This window comes from Microcaecilia unicolor, chromosome 6 (assembly GCF_901765095.1).
Source record: "Microcaecilia unicolor chromosome 6, aMicUni1.1, whole genome shotgun sequence".
Lineage (NCBI taxonomy): Eukaryota > Metazoa > Chordata > Amphibia > Gymnophiona > Siphonopidae > Microcaecilia > Microcaecilia unicolor.
The window spans coordinates 41,509,726-41,528,747 of NC_044036.1; the positions used below are offsets into that span (position 1 = coordinate 41,509,726).

Here is a 19,022-nt window from a genome sequence, read left to right on the forward strand (position 1 = left end):
TTGAATTTTTTGAAGGCTCTTAAAGGGTGTTATCAGACACTGCCTGACTCTTTTGTTTATACAGTTTTGAAACTGGCTCACCAGCAGGTATCATCCAAAGTGGTCTACAGCATTAAGAAGCCTGCGTATCTGTTAAGTTTCTATGTGGTCCGATTACTATGCTTTCCTGCTTACCACAACTTAAAAATGACCGTGGGACGCGCTCAGGCATCCTGTGGTAAAATCCAAATCTGCGTGCACTAACTGCATGCTAGAAAATATCTTTTAATTTTTCTTGGGGTGGGGGGGGCGGCAGAGTGTGGGCATTCCTGCCATAATCGGCGCAGCTACATTACCATGCACTAACTGATTAGGGCAGGATTAGCGCATGAGCTTTTACTGCCTACGAAATAGGTGTCATAATTTTTTTTAAGGTTGCGCGTTAATGACAGCATTAGCACATTACTGCTATTTCAAAAAATGGAAAATCAGACATTTTACTGCTACAGTAAAAATGGCCTTAGCGCACTGGAAAAACCCGCGTAAGGGTGCACTGAGGCCACTTTTTACTGCAGCTTAGTATAAGGACCCCTGTGTCAAATCTTGTGAAAAGAAAACAGACTGTAGAATTAGTTCAGTGAACATTTTAAATGTGAAAATAAAGTTGATACAAACAAGAAATATAAGTTTTTAAGAAAGAAAAATTAACTATGTACCTGTAATTCAACTACATGAAGTTGTAACAAAAAAAGGATTGTCACTATAAGAACATAGATGTTACAATTACAGACATGATTTTTTGGAGAAAATGAGTGCTATTTGTAATTTATATGATATTTTCAGAACTTTATATTTTTTGTGAAATTTTATTTAATTTAGTAACAAATTTTTGCTTAAAATTTCAATTGGTTATCGTTTTAATACTTATCCAGCCTAGTGGATTTTCCCATAGGAACCAGCTCTGTGGGTGCCACAGGGTGCTGAGCACTCTCAAGCTCCCTCATTTTGTTCATGGAGTGGTAATTTGTATTGTTTTTAGCATCTCCAATCATTTTGACATGTTGGCACCTACATGCCCACAGCTTTTTTGTTTTTTACCCCAGTCTCTGGGGGAATCTTTTACATTTGTTAAATTGCAACTGTGTAAATCATTTGCTAACTGTTATTGTTTGTCATCTGTCACACTGCCCATTTTATACAACCATATAATGCATATCATATCATCATAATGCATCTGCTACAGCATCTATTGTGGCACACAACATTTGATAAAAGTGTTACTGCACAGAAACCCTTAGTAAATGAACCCATAGAGGAAAATCATTCTTGGATAGTATTTTTGTACCTCTGCTCATTCTGGGCGACTATGTTATATGACAACCAGCACACACTGTGAAGAGCTATGTAATTAGAAACTCTTAGGGTAGCCTTGTTTCAGAGAAGGTAGTAGAGGTCACAGTAAAAAGAACAAAAACCTTACAATAATTTAAATGGTAGGTTCTTCACAAGCAACAAAACAGCACTGAGATTGATGTACCAAAATCAGACTAAAATTTTACTGCCTGATATTCAAAGTGGTCGCTCAACTGCTGCTATTTAGTGGCACTTAATTGGGCAGTGTCGCTGAATAGCAACTCTGACTAGCCATTATAAAAGTAGGCAGTTCAGGGGTGGGGTTAGAGAGGAGCCATTCTGCAGAATTGCCAGTGCCAGAAATATTCAGTGCCAGCACTCAAAAACTGTCCTAAATGTGGCAGTTAGTTGTGCGGGCTCTGGCTGAATATCGGCTGGGACTCGCATTTTAAAAATGCCCTGTGTTCTTCCAGATCTTCTCCATGCACTCTCCCTCGAAAGAGTAGCCCCCAACCCACAATTCTAGGCCTCCTGCTCTCTTCCGCCCCTTCTGCCACTCCCTAGCGGTCCAGTGGGGTGATGAGGGCAGGAACAAAGCTCACTCGTTCCTGCCCCTAGTGGCTGCAACTCTGACTCCAAAAAGACTGTGGTGACCTCTAGCCTGATTTTATTTCCATTGCTGTCACTGATGGAAGTAAAAGCCAGTGCAGCAGAAATAAAAATTTTGTTGACAAACTGTAGGGGCTGCATTGGAGGCATACTGACACCTTCCCAGCCTAATGCCACAGGCAGCTGCCTAGCTCATTTGTCCCTTGTAAATGCACTCCTTCTCATCTGATTTGATAAAAATGTATCCCACCCTTCTCCTGATCTGTCTTCCACAAAAGTTCTCAGTGCCAAGCTGGCGGAAAACAGCTTTTGGTCCTACTGGATCAATGTCAGCACTGCCTTGGTTCAAGCCAAGGGGAGATAAAGTTTTATTCCACTGATGTCTTGAAACTTATAGGCCGATGATCAGAAGCAAACATGGATGCTAGAGGCTATTAGTGCCATACTAGCACCTTTGTTTGCTCCCACCCCATGATCAGAGCCAGCAAGCGCATGAAACAACAAGCTCGCAGAGTCTTACCACAAGTAGCATGCAAATGCATGCTAAACAGCCCCCCTCCAATGGTCTAGCAAACCCACCCCTGCGGACCTCCTGCCCCCCTTCTGGTCTAGCACTCTCCCAACCCCCCCATACCTTGAAGACAAGAGGGAATAGCACTCCCTCCTCCTTCCAGCACCTCCTCCAAAATGGCGGGGGTGTTGGAGGTCCGCCAAACCTCTAGCCCTCTCTGTCTTTGGGGAGGGGGTTGATTTGTTTCTAGTTATAGGATGTCATAATACAATTAAATTTGAAGCGAATCACAGTACTTCAGGGATTGCTTTCCTGGATATATGGGTCGGCATAGATCAAGGACGCGTAGAAAACTTCTGTATATATAAAGCCTACGGATAGAAATACCACATTGCAATATAACAGCATGCACCCGCATCACTGCAGGACTAACATTCCGTTCGCTCAATTTCTCCGATATAGAAGAATTTGTTCATCTACTATTGGATATCAACAACATGCCAATCAGCTTGAATTAAAATTGACGGATAGAGGCTACCCCAATAAATTGGTGTCTGCAGCCAAGAAAAGAGCTAGGAACAATCATAGAGAATGGCTGCTACACCCACGGTCGATTTCCCCAGGATAAAGATGAAGTATTGACATTTGTGACACGTTTCAACGCTCATTCGAACACAATGACTAACATCATCAGAAAACATCTACCTTTGTTACAAGTTCATCCCTGCTTTCAGAACCTCAGAATTATTTTTGCATTTCAACGAAACAACAATCTCAACGAAGTATTATGCCCTGCAGACATCTGGAACCGTATGAACACCATGAAATTAAAGGAAGGTGCACACAGAGCTTGTGGTCATTGCTCCATGTGCAGTATTATGATCGAGTCAAATGTGTTCACCGACACATGCACAAACAAGGTTTATCCTTTACATTCTATAACTGACTGTACGTCTGACAATGTAATTTATAAGTTGTCCGTGTAAACTGTTTTATGTAGGACAGACATCTCGTCCTTTGAGGACACGACTGATTGAACACAGACATTGCATACAGGCAGAACAGACTTATGAGCCTATGGTGTCCCATTGCTTGAAGAAACATCATCAATTTTCAGAACTGAAGTGCATCGTCGTGGAACAAATAAGAGTAACAGAAAGCAGGGGCGACAAAGAGAGCAACGATGGATATTCTTGATGCAGACTGTCATTCCTAAAGGCCTGAATGTGTCCATCAAATGGAAAGCATTTTTGTAATTTTATTGCTTACTGGATTGGATGAATGATCTGTGACATCACACGCTGACTATATAAGCGGTACGCTTGAAAAAAGAACCTATCCGCCATTTTTGTACCAGGGTGAAATGGAGACTATGAGATGCTTTAATTACTTGGATGTATTTAAATTATGAAATTTTCCCCTGAAGCAGCTATATTTTAGCGAAACAGGGTTCCCCTGTCGGGACTTTACGGGACTTAGAAGAAGATCATAAGGAGAGTTGGACACCACAAAAAGCCCGTAGATAAGTAAAGATTTCAAGCAACTTCTAATACATCTCTTTTATAGGTGCTTGTAAGAGTACAGTGGCAGAGTTATCGTGAATTTGACTTGGTGGAGTTTTTTTTCTGAAGACTTATGATTATAGTGGTGCCCTCATTATACAAAAGGCGTGTCCTTTGAAAATGAGGTGTTGCCGATATCTCTGAGGTCTTTTTTTTTTCTCCACATTTTTCATTATTGCCTGCCACAGTTGCCCACAAACACGCTGCTTACAAGGTAGAATTGTTGGACAATTTCTGATTTTAATTACCCCCATATAGACTGGGTTAATGTGAGGGTCTGCCCCATCACAGCTCAGGTCCACCTTCACCTGCCGCTTGTGCTCTACACAAGAACCCTCCTCCCACTGACTGGATCATAACTGGATCAAACTGCCTCTGGGCGAGTCTCCTGCTCTCAAATTATCGCCAGTGATTTCTAGGTTACTACAGCCACACTCCCAGTGGTTCCACAGACCCAACACACAAACCACCAGGATTTTTATCAGTGCAGACAGGCAGGGCGAACAAACAAGTGTGTTTATTCTCAGAACTTGAACAGTGGACAGAAAATGTGCAGTCAGCAAAGAATAACAGGTAACTGAAAATGGATCAATTAGAAAACTAATAAAGAAAAGAGCACTCATTCTCTATACCAGTTTTGCAGCAGAGAAACACCACCTGCTGGCCACTAGAAGAAATGCACTTCAGAATTAATTAAGACAGGAAAATATCCAATAAATTTTACAGGCTTAAAACACACTGTTTCTTCACAAAAATCTTGAGAATTTTGATATGCATTGGTTCTTTTGCACTACTTACAGGTTACTAATGATTTCAGAAGATCAGGTAGGCTTTTTGTTTTGTTTAGAGGCATCAAGAAAGATTTAGCAGCTTCTAAATCCACTATTTTTCATTGGATTAGAGACTATTTCATCAGTTTACTTACTACAAGGATGCACCCCCCCCCCCTAAGGAATTAAGAGCTCATTCAGTCAGAGGTGTGGCAACCTCTTGGACTGAATTACATGTGGCTTCGCCAAATCTCATTTGTAGGGCAGAATTAAATCATTTGCAAACTAGGCATATGCCTTAGGCCTAAATGGTTGGGGTAAGGGCTTAGATATGCAAATTAAATGGGCAGATTTATTTTCCTTGGTAAGACAGCTGTTATCAGAAAAAAGAGGGTATATGTGTGTATATGTGGTAAGGAAGAGGGCAAGAACTGCTGCTTCTGCCTGAGGTCTGTCTATTATTCTCAGCCCCATGTACTGTCCTCTAGTCAGCAGAAGTCATTTAAACAGTGCTGTTTACTTGCTTCTTCCTTTTCTGTCTGTTTTTCTTTTGCAGTTATAACTATGTGGGACCCCATCTGTTGGAGTTTTAAAATGTATTTATCTTAGTATGGGGGGGGGGGGAGGAAAACACGCTGGTTTGCCTAGAGCTTACCATAGGGTTAATCCTGCCCTGCTCGTTTGTAAAGCTGTGGATTGGTCTGCTCCATACCTTTGCTAAGAACTATCAGTTGGATGTGAGAGCTAGAGAAGAGGCAGCTCTTAGTGCCTTGGTGTTTAAAGCAGGTGTTGCAGAATTCCACCCTTAATGACTGGAATTTTGTTGCATCTCATTGGTCCTAAATTTGTCTGGTAGAGTCAATAAGGAAGGTGAAATTTGTTCTTGCCTGGTAATTTCCTTCCATGAATCCTACCAGATCTGTCTAGACTCCTTCCCTAACCTGTGTGCTGTTACCTTTGGTTTTTGTTTATCATAATTTGTGTTATAGTTATTCTTGATGCTATGTTTTTATTCTTTGGACCCTGAACTCCTCAGAGAAAATAATTACAGTTCAATTGAGTCATTGCTTTGATATGTGAATACTGCTGAGGTACACAATAGGGCAGAGATTGCATTTGATCAGCAGTCTCCCATCTTCTGGTTGGTGGACATATCCCATCAGTCCAGGATTCAAAGAAAGGAAATTAGTAGGCAAGATCAAAGTTCACCTTCCAAGAAACCAGCAGCAAGGGATGGTCCTGAAAGCAGGCATCTTGAAAATGTTTGTCAGTTTAAAACCAGAAATACCTCTTATCAGACCAGCTTTCCAGAAATTATGGAACAGAGCTTTTCAAGTATCAGCTATTTATGTTGGTGCCTTTAGGCCATTTTATGAGAAAGTAGCCAGCATGTTGAGGACAACAAATTGTTTATTCTGTGGATCTGTTTTGGAGAACATCTCTGCACGTTGCTTGCCCTGCATGCAGGTAATTAGCTACAAGTGTAATGTTACTGTGTTTATTTTTTAGATTCAGGATACTTCCTTTATCCTCTGTATAGTGGTGATACAGCCTGAGATACCCGTCAAGCAACTGAAGAATCTGAACACTGTACCCAGCAGCAAGCTGCTGTATCACCGACTTGATCTGCTTGGCCAGCCTAGTGCTTGCCTGCATTTTAAACAGCTTGCTACACTAGGTAAGATAGATCTTCATTCTGTGGAGACTGGTGTATTGGTTTGGATGGAATGACTGGATAGGCTATATGGTCTTTTCTGGCCATCATTATATAGTTCATAGTTCACATTTATTTGATATACTGCATGTCAGCAAAGGTATCTAAGGAGTTTATAAGATAAGCTTTTTAAAAATCCCAGGGGAATTAAAACAAAGAACATAAGACTACTGGGAGGGGAAGGGGGGATTTAGGAAATCAAGAGATGAACTAGAATAGAAGGTAAAGAAATTACACCTCAGAGAGAAGAAACATCATAAGGAAATAATGGGCTAGGAAAAGTCAGGAAACTCAGGACTGCACTGCTACCAGGATGAGAGAAGTTTAGCAGTTAGGAGGAAATGCCTGTTGTGAGCAACACTCTGAGCAGTGATTTGAACTTTTGAAAGGACTGCTCTATCCAAATGTACAAAGGGAGGTTATTCCAGAGGTTGGGAGCCAGGGCACTGAAACAAAGATCAAAGATATGGTCCAATTTTATCTTATTGCAAGAGGGAAGACCAATTAGGTTATGCTATAAGGAATGAAGGGAACGAGGGAATATAAGGAATCAAGAGATCAGAAATAAATGTGAGGAGACCTGAGTAATAACCATGAAAGTCGATATGAATCTTGAAGTGAAGTCTGTAAGCTACAGGCAGCCAATTTTCAGACACCAGAAGGGACATTAAATGATAAACTTACCCTTACTGAATAGAGTGTTTTGTATGGTTTGAAGTTAGTGAAGCTGATAGCAAGGAAGACCCTGGTATAATGGATTACAGTAGTCAAACTTAACAATCACAAGTATAAGAATCAGAGTCCTCAAAAAAGGAGGTATCCAGAATAGAATGACCTGAATGAACTATCCAGGTCAGTCAGAAGCAAGGCTGAGATCTGGTGCCATGCGTATAAAACCATTCTGAACTACAGAGGAAAGTTGCTGCTCAAAATTAAGATTCTTATAAAGGATTACTGCAAGAACCTTGACAGAGTTCCTCAAGGGAAGACAGGAATCGGTAAAGGGCAGAAGGGAAGGAGTGTATACAGAGCATCATAAGAAGAGACTAGATTCTTATTTAGCTTCAGATGGCTGAGAATTAACCAAAGACTTGATCAAGCATGGAAGAAAAAACAGTCATGGACTCTGGAAAATATTGGTCAAGTGAAAGAAAAAGCTGAATATCACCAGCATAAATATAGAATGTGAAGCCAAGAGACGGCAGTAGCAAGAGGAATAAGGAAAACATTGAATAATGGTAGACCCGGCATGGAACCCTGGGGAATATCAGAAGAAAGGGGTAAAGGAGAGGAGAGCCAGTAAGACCAGGAGAACTTAAATGTAAGGTGATTAAGATAGGAATGAATGCAAGAGAAAGCAGTACTAGATATATGATAGAGAAATGCTGGGTTAGAATTGAGTGGTCAACCAGATCAAAAGCCACAAAGAGATCCAAAGAAAACAATCTGGTGAAATCCACCAAATGAAGTAGGGTAGATTCAGTAGAATGATGATGACAGAAACCAGTTTGCTTGGGATGAAAGATGTTAAGTCTTTAAAAAAAAAAGGAAGATAATTGAGAGGCAATAAGTACTTCAGAAGTTTTAGCAATAAAAGGAAGAGTTGAGATGGGACAGTAATTGGAAGGAGAAACGAGATCTAATTTAGATGATTTCAAGTGAGGGAAAACAGTAGTCTGTTTCCACTCAGTACCATGCCAGTGTGAAGGCTGGTATGGAGAATTAAAAGGATAAAGGGAGATAATGAATCAAGTATCTGTTTAAGAAAGGTAATAAATAGAAATAAAACAAAACATAGAAAAGCTTTTGAAGGTAACTGTTCTTCTTCAGATCAGAAAGAAGAAGGGTTACCTTTGAAAGCTAATCAAAAAATGTATTGTTAGTTCAATAAAAAAAGGTATCATATTTTCTTTTCTCTGATTTGTTTTATTTCTATTTATTACCTTTAAAAGTGGACTAACATGGCTACCACGCCACTCTGTTTAAGAAAGAAAATTGGTAAGCGGTCAGTGACAATAAAGGATATCAGACTAGTAACTATATTTTTCAAGTCTGCAAGATAGAGTAAAATTTGTAAGGGAACTAAATGAAATCAATGTAGAAGAGGAAACAGTAGTGGAGAGTTGAGGAGAGGAAAAGTAACAGGCAGAAGAAGTGTCCAGAGAAGGGAGGGAAAGCCGCGCATACTTTAAAAGTCTGAAGGGATTAGTGTTGCACTTAAAGGAGGATGAGAAATAAGCCGCCTTTAGCAGAACTGAGCTATGATTTATAAAATGTGGCAGGTTCTAAATAAGAGCATCAAGTGGAAAGTGAAGAGGATTTACACAAAATCTCTGGGCTCATTGCTATTGCTGCTTAAGAAGATGCAAACCAGGATGGAACTAATCAAACTATTCCTTCCTCACCTCATGAATATAAACAAGGGAACTAAATAACGACAGTATTGTGCACTGCCTTCCAAAGGTACCTGGATTTGATTTCCAGCTGAGGTCTTCCGCTTTCCAGGTCAGCCGAGGCAATAATCTTTTTGGGGACAAAAGAACTGATATCATCAAGCCCTTGTCTCAACCCGCTCCTTCTATGGCCTCCACATCCTGGAGGTTTTCTGGAAGGAATAAAGGGGGTTCCTACTACTCTCAAAGGCGCAGGTTCAGTCCTTCTTCCTGTCCTCAGCAGCAAATTCAACCTTTGCACTGCTATCATAAGTACATAACATAAGTGTAGCCATACTGGGTCAGACCAGTAGTCCATCAAGCCCAGTATCCTGTTTCCAAACAGTGGCCAAGCCAGGTCACAAGTGCCTGGCAGAAACCTAAATCATGGCAACATTCCATGCTACAAATCCCAGGGCAAACAGTTGCTTCCCCATGTCTGACTCAATAGCAGACTATGGACTTTTCCTCAAAGAACTTGTCCAAACCTTTTTTAAACCCAGGTATGCTAACTACTGTTACCACATCCTCCAGCAAAGAGTTCCAGAGCTTAACTATTCGTTAAGTGAAAAAACATTTCCTCCTATTTGTTTTAAAAGTATTTTCATGTAACTTCCTTGACTGTCCCCTAGTCTTTGTACTTTTGGAGTGAGTAAAATATTGATTTACTTCTACTCGTTCTACACCACTCAGGATTTTGTAGACCTCAATCATATCTCCCCTCATCCATCTATTTTCCAAACTGAAGAGCCCTAACCTCTTTAGCCTTTCCTCCATCCCCTTTATCATTTTGGTCGCTCTTCTTTGAACCCTTTCTAATTCCACTATATCTTTATTGAGATACAGCAACCAGAACTAAATGAGGCATTATAGTATTTTTGGTCTTATTCACAAGACCTTTCCTAATGATTCCTAGCATCCTTTTTGCTTTTTTGGCCACCGCTGCCGCACACTGAGCAGAAGATTTCAGCATATTATCTATAACGACACCTAGATCTTTTTCTTGAGTGCTAACCCCCAAGATGAACCCTAGCATCAGGTAACTATGGTTCGGATTATGCATCACCTTGCATTCGTCCACATTAAATTTCATCTGCCATTTGGATGCCCAGGCTTCCAATTTCCTAAGGTCTTCCTGCAGTATTTCACAGTTCGCACGTGTTTTAACAACCTTAAATAGTTTTGTGTCATGTGCAATTTAATTACCTCACTCGTCATTCTGATTTCCATATAATTTATCATATATGTTAAATAGTACCGGTCCCAGTACAGATCCCTGCGACACTTCACTGTTCACCTCCGCCATTGAGAGAAATGACCATTTAACGCTACCCTCTGTTTTCTATCCAGTAACCAATTCCTAATCCACACCAGAACCTTGCCTCCTATCCCATGACTCTTTCATTTTCTCATGAGTCTCTCATGAAGAGCTTAAGCTTTCTGAAAATCTAGATACACTGCATTCACCTTTATCCACGTGTTTATTCATGCCTTCAAAGAAATGAAACAAATTGGTGAGCCAAGACTTCCCTTGGCTGAACCCTACTACTACTAATCATTTCTATAGCGCTACTAGACATATGCAGTGCTGTACACATTATATACAGGTACTTTCTCTGTCCTTAGGGGGCTCACAGTCTAAGTTTTTTTGTACCTGGGGCAATGGAGGGTTAAGTGACTTGTCTTGGGTCACAAGGATTTGTAGTGGAAATCAAACCCAGGTTACCAGGATCAAAGCCCATGCCACCCTGCTGAGTCTGTCCCATTAAATCATGTTTGTCTATGTGTTCTGTAATTTTATTCTTTTTAATAGTTTCCACCATTTTGCCTGGCACTGATGTCAGGCTTACCGGTCTGTAATTTCCCAGATTACCCCTGGAACCCTTTTAAAAAAAAAGGTGTCACATTGGCCACCCTCAAATCTTGAGGTACTAAGGACAGTTTAAATGACAGGTTATATATTAGTAACAGCAGCTCAGCAATTTCATGCTTGAATTCTTTGAGTACCCTTGGATGTATGCCATCTGGTCCAGGTGATTTACTACTCTTTAATTTGTCAATTTGGCGCAGTACATCTTCCTGGCTCACTGAGATTTATTTCAGTTCCTCCGCATCATCACCCTTGAAAACCATTTCTGGTACAGGCAGATCTCTTAAATCTTCTTCCATAAAGACCGAAGCAAAGAATTCATTCAGTTTCTCCACTATGGCCTTGTCCTCCCTGAGCGCCCCTTTTGCTCCTTCGTGTTCTAACAGTCCCATAGATTCTCTCGCAGGCTTTCTGCTTCTGATGTACCTGAAAAAGTTGTTACTGTGAGTTTGAGCCTCTGCAGCAAGTTTCTTTTCGTGTTTTCTCTTATCCAACAACAGCGAACCAGAAAACTCAGCCTGCTTCCCGGTCTAATTAGGGACAAGCTGTTGATTGGCTCCAAGAGAGCATAGCTGCCATCAAAGTACCTCTCCCAGACAACCTACCAGTGGGAGGGAGGCTGAATTTTTTCCAGGAAAGGTGGCCCCAAATAACCTCCAAATTGCCCACTGAGAGCATCAAACTTCAACTCTCAGCACTGAGAACTGCTCACAGAGGAGCTCTCATCCCTTCTAAAGGCCCATGTAGTTGAACCCATTCCACCAGAGAAAAAAGGGAGTGGATTCTATTCCAAGTATTTCCTCATGCACAAAAGGAAAGGGAATTTAGTCCCATCGTAGACCCAAGGGCCCTCAACAAATCTGATCAGGATAATTTCCCTGTTCACCCTTCTTCCCATGTTTCAGAAAACCCAATTGGATATACTCTCTGTACTTAAAGAATGTTTATATCCACATTCAGATTCTTCCAAGTCACAGGAAGTATTTTAGATTTTGAGTAGAGAAACACCACTACCAGTATTGTGTCCTGCTGTTTGGCCTGTCTTCTGCTCCTAGGGCTTTCACGAAATATCTCACCCTAGTTGCTGCATTGTTATGCAAACTGGGAGTTAATTGGTTTCCCTACTTGGACAGTTGACTGGTCAAGAGCACATAAAAGGAGGGTAATCAGGAGTTCATGCAGAGAACTATTTGGGTGTTGGAGCTGCCAAGGTTCATTCTCACATATCTCAGGTCCCATCTCCTCCCAGTACAGCAATTGGAGTACATTGGAGTCCTTTCTAGACATGGTGCAAGCTTGAGCCTACCTGCCACAGGCTCAGGCAGATGCCCTCTTTGCCAGCACTGTTCAGATTCAGAGCAGCCATCAGATCACGGTTCAGCAGATGTTGAGACTGATGAGCCACATGGCCTCCACAGTGCATTTCACTCCCATAGCATGACTCCATTTAAGGAGCACCCAATGGACCCTTGCTTCTCAGTGGTACCAAGCCAAGTAGAACCTTGCAGATGTCATCAGTCACCCCAGGGTTAGTCCAATTGCTTCTCTGGTGGATGTTTTGGCCCAGTTTGGTCCTGGGACTCCCTTTCCAAATTCCTCTTCCTCAAAAGATTTTGACCATGGATGCTTTCACTCTAGGATGGGGAGCCCATGTAGAGGAGCTTCACACCCAAGGTACCTGTTCCACTCAGGGGACCCAGTTCCAAATCAACCTCCTAGAGCTATGGGTGATCTGGAACATTCTAAAGGCTTTCAGAGATTAGCTATTGAACCAAATTGTGCTAATTCAGATGGACAATCAGGTTGCCATGTACCATGTCATCAAGCAGGAGAGCATGGGATCCTTCCCCCCTTGTGTCAGAAAGCAGTCAAGATGTGGCAGTGGGCCACCAGCCACGGCATGGTGCTCCAGGCAACATACCTGGTGGGGAAAGACAACAGTCTGGCAGACAGACTGAGCAGGACGATGCAACTGTATGAGGGGATCTTTCAACATAGGTGTCACCCGCAAGATCTTCTGAGAGTAGGACACCCCCTTGGTAGATCTTTTTAACACTCATCTCGACCACAAGGTCCCTCAGTACTTCTCCAGACTCAGGTCACATGACAAGCTAGCGTCAGAGGCCTTCCTCCTAGATTTGGGGGTCTACTATACATGTATTTACCCATCCCTCTGATAGGGACATCTTTGCTGAAAGTCAAGCAGGACCAAGGGACCTTGATCTTCGTCACGCCTTATTGGCCAAGGCAGATCTGGTTCCCTCTTCTTCTGGAGTTGTCCTGCAGAGAACTGTGGAGATTGGACTGCTTTCTGACTCTCATTACACTGAAAAAGGGGTCTCTACTGCATCCCAACCTCTAGTCCCCTGGCCCTCATGGCCTTTAATGTTGAGAGTATAGATTTTGCATCTCTGCAGCTGTCTGTGGATGTCTCCAAGATCCTTCTGACTTCCAGAAAAGATTCCACTAAGAGGTGTTATACTTTTAAGTGGAGGAGTTTTGCCATCTGGTGTGAAGGCAAGGCCCATGATCCTCTTGCTTGCCTTGCACAAAACCTGTTTGAATACCTCCTACATCTTTCTGAGGTCTGGTCTAAAAACCAACTGTGTAAGAATTCAGTTAAATCAGTGCTTATCACTGTGTGGTAGGTAAGCCCATCACTGTACAGCCTTTCGGTCACTTCATGTGGTTTGCTGTTGTCAAAGCTCCCCCCCCCCCCCCCCCACACACAATCCTCCAACTGTGTCATGGGACCTGAATGTCATCTTCACCCAATTGATGAAAACTCCATTTGAGCCACTTGACGCCTATCATCTGAAGTACCTGACCTAGAAGGTCTTGTTTTTGGTGTTGGTCACTTCAGCTTGCAGGATTAGTGAGCTTCAGGCCCTAGTTGCAGATCCACCTTATACAGGGTTCATCATAACAGAGTAGTTCTCAGCATGCACCCTAAGTTTCTTCTTAAGGTGGTATCTGAGTTCCATCTTAATTAGTCCGTCGTCCTGCCAACATTCTTCCCAAAGCCTCATGCCCATCCTGGCGAAAGCGAACTACAAGTGAGCCTTATCCTTCTTTTTGGAGCACACTAAAGTCCATAGATGGTCCACCCAGCTTCTTGTTTCTTTTGACCTAAACAGGATGGTGGCAGCCATCGGTAAATGCACTTTATCCAATTGGCTGGCAGACTGCATCTTCTTCACTTTTGCCCAGGCTGGACTGACTCGAGGGTCATATGGCTCACAGTGTCAGAGCCATGGCTGTGTCAGAAGCCCACTTGAGATCAGTCTCCATTGAGGAAATTTGCAGAGCTATGATGTGGTCTTCAGTCCACGCATTCACATCTCGTTACTGCCTTGAGCAGCATGCCTGATGCGACAAGACGGTTTGGTCAGACAGTCTTGCAGAATTTTTTTGACATCTTGAATCCAACTCCATCCTCCTAGTCCCATTCTTTTCTGTTTCAGGCTGCACCTTCACAACGGTACTGTTTTGTTAGCATTATTGGTTCTGCTTGGCTTTGCTGTTGCAAGTCCGTATTGACCCTTGTTTGTTGTTTTCAGTGAGCCTGGTTGCTAGGGATTTCCACACGTGAGAAACCAAGTCCTGCTTGTCTTCAGAGAAAACCAAGTTTCTAAGCTGTAGCAGGTGTTCTCCGAGACAGCAGGACTAGTATTCTCGCATACATTCCCACCTCCCCTAGGAGTTGAATTCTTCATGCTTTTTGATCAAACTGAGTGTCCCATGTGACTTGGGCTAGCAAGAAATCACTTGCTCATGTGTGGTGTGGGCCTGCTAATGTCTTTTTTTCAATGAACGTTGGGTAGCTTCTGCAATGGGGCTCTATCGAGGACGTTACCTTCATGTGAGAATACTAGTCCTGCTGTCCTCAGAGAACACCTGCCACAGGTAAGTAACTTCAATATATCAAGAGATTTAAGCACATTGAAACTATTTGTGGATAATGTTCTGTAGCAGTTTACTTCCAAAGAAGATACTGGCTTTACCCTGGAACTAATTTGTATGAGAATATTGCTCTGAAAACAGAAAAATATTTCATTGGAAATCAGAACTTGGCTGCTGCTGAGTGCTGGAGAGCATGGGGGCAGGATGTTGCTAGCACTAGGAAACTTAGTGTTCAAGTATCCTTTATTGAAGCTGGATCAAATGCCCAGTGTAACTAACACATAGAAATAGCCCAGAACTGACATGCTGTGCCATGGTATGAATGGCAGTATATCAAATGCATGTGAATAAATAAATATATGAAACCTACTTGTTACTGAACTCTTAGGAGCCTGTGGCCAGGGATCATCAAGCTCTGGGAACCTGGCATTCAAATGTCGCTGGGGAAGGTATTGCTGATTACTGGAGGAGACTGGAACTTCCTTGTATGTGAGTGCTGGAGGAGTCCATATGTCACTGAGTGGTGGGGGGACCCTGAGACACAGTTGTCACTGGGAGGGCATATTACTCAGGAGTACCTCAGTTCTGTCATCTCTTGTTTTATTCATGTTTCAGAAAGCCCTACAGTCATGTTGTCTGCAGGTAGCTTCTCTTCTCCTTATGAACATCTGAGTCAACCTGAAACCAAACGGATGGTGGAACACTACACAGCATATCTGAGCGATAACACTCGTCTGATTGCAAATCCAGGCCTTAAAGTATGTGGCTTAACAGCTAAAAAGCTTATACATGACTTTGTTTTGATAATATTACCCAAAGTAGCGCCTCTTTGATTGTGAGAGTAGGTCTGATCCTGTGTATTTTTGGAATAACCATTATTTATCATAAGTACTTGAGGTGGTAAGAAAACAAAAAAGATATATAAAATATGAATTTGTGAAGCTTTTGAAATAGGATCTGATGGAAGCAGAAGAGTAAATTTCCTAGCTATGATCTTATACATACTTTAGTGTTTCATAAAGAAGGAGGGGGTGGTACATATTTTTTTTAAACATGGTGCATTCATCTGGTATGAGAAGATTTTGTAGAATGTAATTGTTTAGATTATCTCTGCTAGGTGCTTGAGCTTCCTATAGCCTCATCTTTTCATGCACCGTTGAAGAAACCCTGCTGTGTATGCTTTTATTTTGCAGTTCTCTGTCAGAAATGAAGTAATGGCTACCAGTCACGTCACAGATGAATGGATGACACAAATGGATATGAGCAGCTTGAACAGTTACATTGTCCGCCGTTACATAGCAACGCCCAATGGGGTGCTCAGAATGTATCCTGGTTCTCTGATGGACAAAGCCTTTGATCCCACTAGGAGACAATGGTGAGTTTTTAGGGCTCATGGTAAAATGAACTCAAGTCTTAGAGAGAGAGAGATTAAATATTTCACTAATAATCTGGTTGAATGTTCGGTAGTAAGTTCTCAGAAGACACTGCATTCCGGTTTATTTGTGCCTCTCTCTGTTTGCTGTTAGTGAGATGGAAATGCAGTTTGTTTACATTTCAAGCATATTTAATCCAATGTGTCTGAAGTTCTAATGCACTTCAGACTCCTATGTGGAAACATTTAATGAGACATAAGTCTATGAAATGTGTGTGCATGTATATATCATAACTCATCTTCTCAGTGGAGCCAGAATCATTGATAATAGTGGTGTGTAAAACATAGCATTTCAGAACCAATGAGCATATATTACAAAAAAAAAAAAAAAGGCATAGTTACAATTATCAAATTGAATTGAACTGCACTTCTTAGTTGGAAACCAGTAATGAGACCTACAAGAGATGTAAGCACCATACGCCTGGAATAGACTTCCTGAGTCAGTACATCAAGCGCCATATCTGGCCATCTTCAAATCTAGACTAAAAGACCACCTTTTTGAGGCTGCTTTTAACTCCTAACTCCTATTCACTTGTTCAGTACTACTACTATTTATCATTTCTATAGCGCTACAAGGCATACACAGCGCTGTACACCATACACAAAAGAGACAATCCCTGCCCTGTCTGTATTATCATTCCCACCTTAAGTAATCCCCTTGCTCTTATTTGTCCTGTATGGCTGTCTTGATTAGAATTGTAAGGTCTGTCAAGCAGGGGCTGTCTCTTACATGATTAGCATACAGCGCTGTGTACATCGAGTAGCGCAATAGAAATGATAAGTAGCAGTGGTAGAAGTAGTAGCAAGCAATAGCACAGAAAGCCAGTAACATTATTTGTTTCAATAACATTATTGCGCATTGCAACGGTATTTCTCAACTTCATCAAGTCAAGTACCCCCTAAATGAAACAAGTTGTAACTGAGTAGCCCCCCCACCCCCACCCCTCCCAACCTGGTGCTTCTGCTTTTTCAGACCAGCAGCAGCAGTGACAAAACAATGTAAAGCAGTCATGGGGTTGTAGTCTTCTTCCGCACACTGTTCGCTCTGGCGGTCCTCTATTCCAAGACAGGAATTTGATGTCGGAGGGGTCAGGGGACTGTCGGAGCCAATAACTCACACATAGAGACTGCGGCCCCGCAGCAACCGCATGATGTTTTACTGCCGCTGCTGCTGGTATGGAAAAGCCAGCAGTAGGGGTGGCAGCGGGAGGTAGGTTAGAGGGGTTTTATACTAGGTGCCTTATACCCCCCTGCAGAGATCTCGCATATCTCATGGGGTATGCATACCATGTGTTGAGAACCTATGCATTACAATAACAGACTTGGGTTAATGTACAGTTAGAACTGTAAATAGAACTGAACTGTACTTCAATTCCATTTGCTAACTGTACATTATTATATGCGTTTTGTAAATATATGCATATTACCTCTGAAATGGTTTGTAAGTTAAGAATAACACTTCATGCAGAATAAGCTAAGTTTTTTGTACTATTGTTATAAAATCAGATAGATTTAATGATCTTCAGAAGCAAAGGGGTTTTTTATGCCAATGATTGGAACCACCCTATAAGATCCTGCAAGAATGATTGCATGCATTTGCAGGTAGGGTTCTAAGATTTTCCCCCTCTGTTTTGATCATACTATACTGATTTATGCAAGCTTTCCAAAGGGGTCTCTTATTGTCAACAGTTTGAAGAGTGTGTTTGGAATTATTGAGGATTTCTCGTCTGTTCTCTTTTTTGATAAATATATTTTATATACACACTACTATTGTCAGTGACTGGCTGCATTGGGAAGATAGGCAATGTGTGACTGGAGATGACATAATGATCAAAGACTGGACGATTAGATATAGCAATTTGTAAATATTTTAAATATGTAAATTAACTAATTCAGACTGAACTTAAATCAAATGGATTTCACATAGGCAAGCATAGGTCATTTTTTTCTGCCCCTCCACTATACACCTGTACTGGCAATCCTCATGGCTTCCCCTTCTGTTGCCTGCAGACCTTCAAATTATCATCTTTGTCACCCCTCCTCCAACCCTGTAACATGCACAGAATATTTTATCAAAGCAGTGTCTCTGTCACAGGCCATGAGCCAACTTTCATCAATGGTGGCACCGGCAACTAGTCTGGACTTAAATGCAGTATGTTTACAGTCTCCACTGTGGTTTCTCCTGTTCTTCCTGTTTAAACAGTAAATCTATATCAGAGGAGAAATGCACTAAGGTCCCTGCACTTACAGCCAGTTTCTTGAACCCTGCAGCAGAAATGCTGCTTTCATTATGGGTTCTGTGTGGCAGGGCCAGTGCTAGACATGATGGGGCCCAGGGCAGATATAAGGGAGGGAGCCCCAAAGCTTCCTTGCAGTCTGTCTCTCTTTCAGCTCCAGGTAGGTTTGGGGCCCCCTTTAACTGCGGTAGAAAAGCCAGGACTTGTCAAACCACTGAGGAAGGATTCTGCCTCGTTTCTTGATCGCATGCCCAGCGCCTCCTTTACTTCCTTATGCTCAAAGCTAGTTTGCATACTATTGGCTTTGAACATGAGGACGTTATTTTTGGGTGCTGCTGTTGTGGTAAACTCCGGTGTTGTTCTATACAGTGCTAGAGTTTTGAGCATCGGAGCCTAAGTCATCATTTCTCTAGCAGTGCTCCTAACATACTCTGTTTTTATTGCACTTTGTTTCCCTGAAATAAGATGCTTTAGGAAGGTGCATTGTAACTGTTTTTGAAGTACTTGGCAACTGGAATATCTGAAATGTTTCTGTCTTTATTTCTCTACCCCCCCCCCCCCACCCAAGGTAAGCGATGCATAAATATACATAGATAAAATTGTATAGATAAATTTGTTGATCCTGTTCAGAACAGACAGTGGGGGGGTTT

At 41.9% G+C, this 19,022-nt stretch overlaps 1 protein-coding gene across 2 annotated transcripts in view; it reads left to right on the plus strand.

Moving 5' to 3' along the window:
• CACHD1 (cache domain containing 1) overlaps window positions 1-19,022 on the plus strand; it is a 534,201-nt gene that overhangs the window by 418,263 nt on the left and 96,916 nt on the right. For both annotated transcript variants that reach the window (XM_030205962.1, XM_030205963.1), the window contains exons 13-15: window positions 6,294-6,462; window positions 15,319-15,461; window positions 15,897-16,078. In XM_030205962.1, the coding sequence (XP_030061822.1) occupies window positions 6,294-6,462; window positions 15,319-15,461; window positions 15,897-16,078 (494 nt within the window). The remainder of the gene's footprint in view (window positions 1-6,293; window positions 6,463-15,318; window positions 15,462-15,896; window positions 16,079-19,022) is intronic.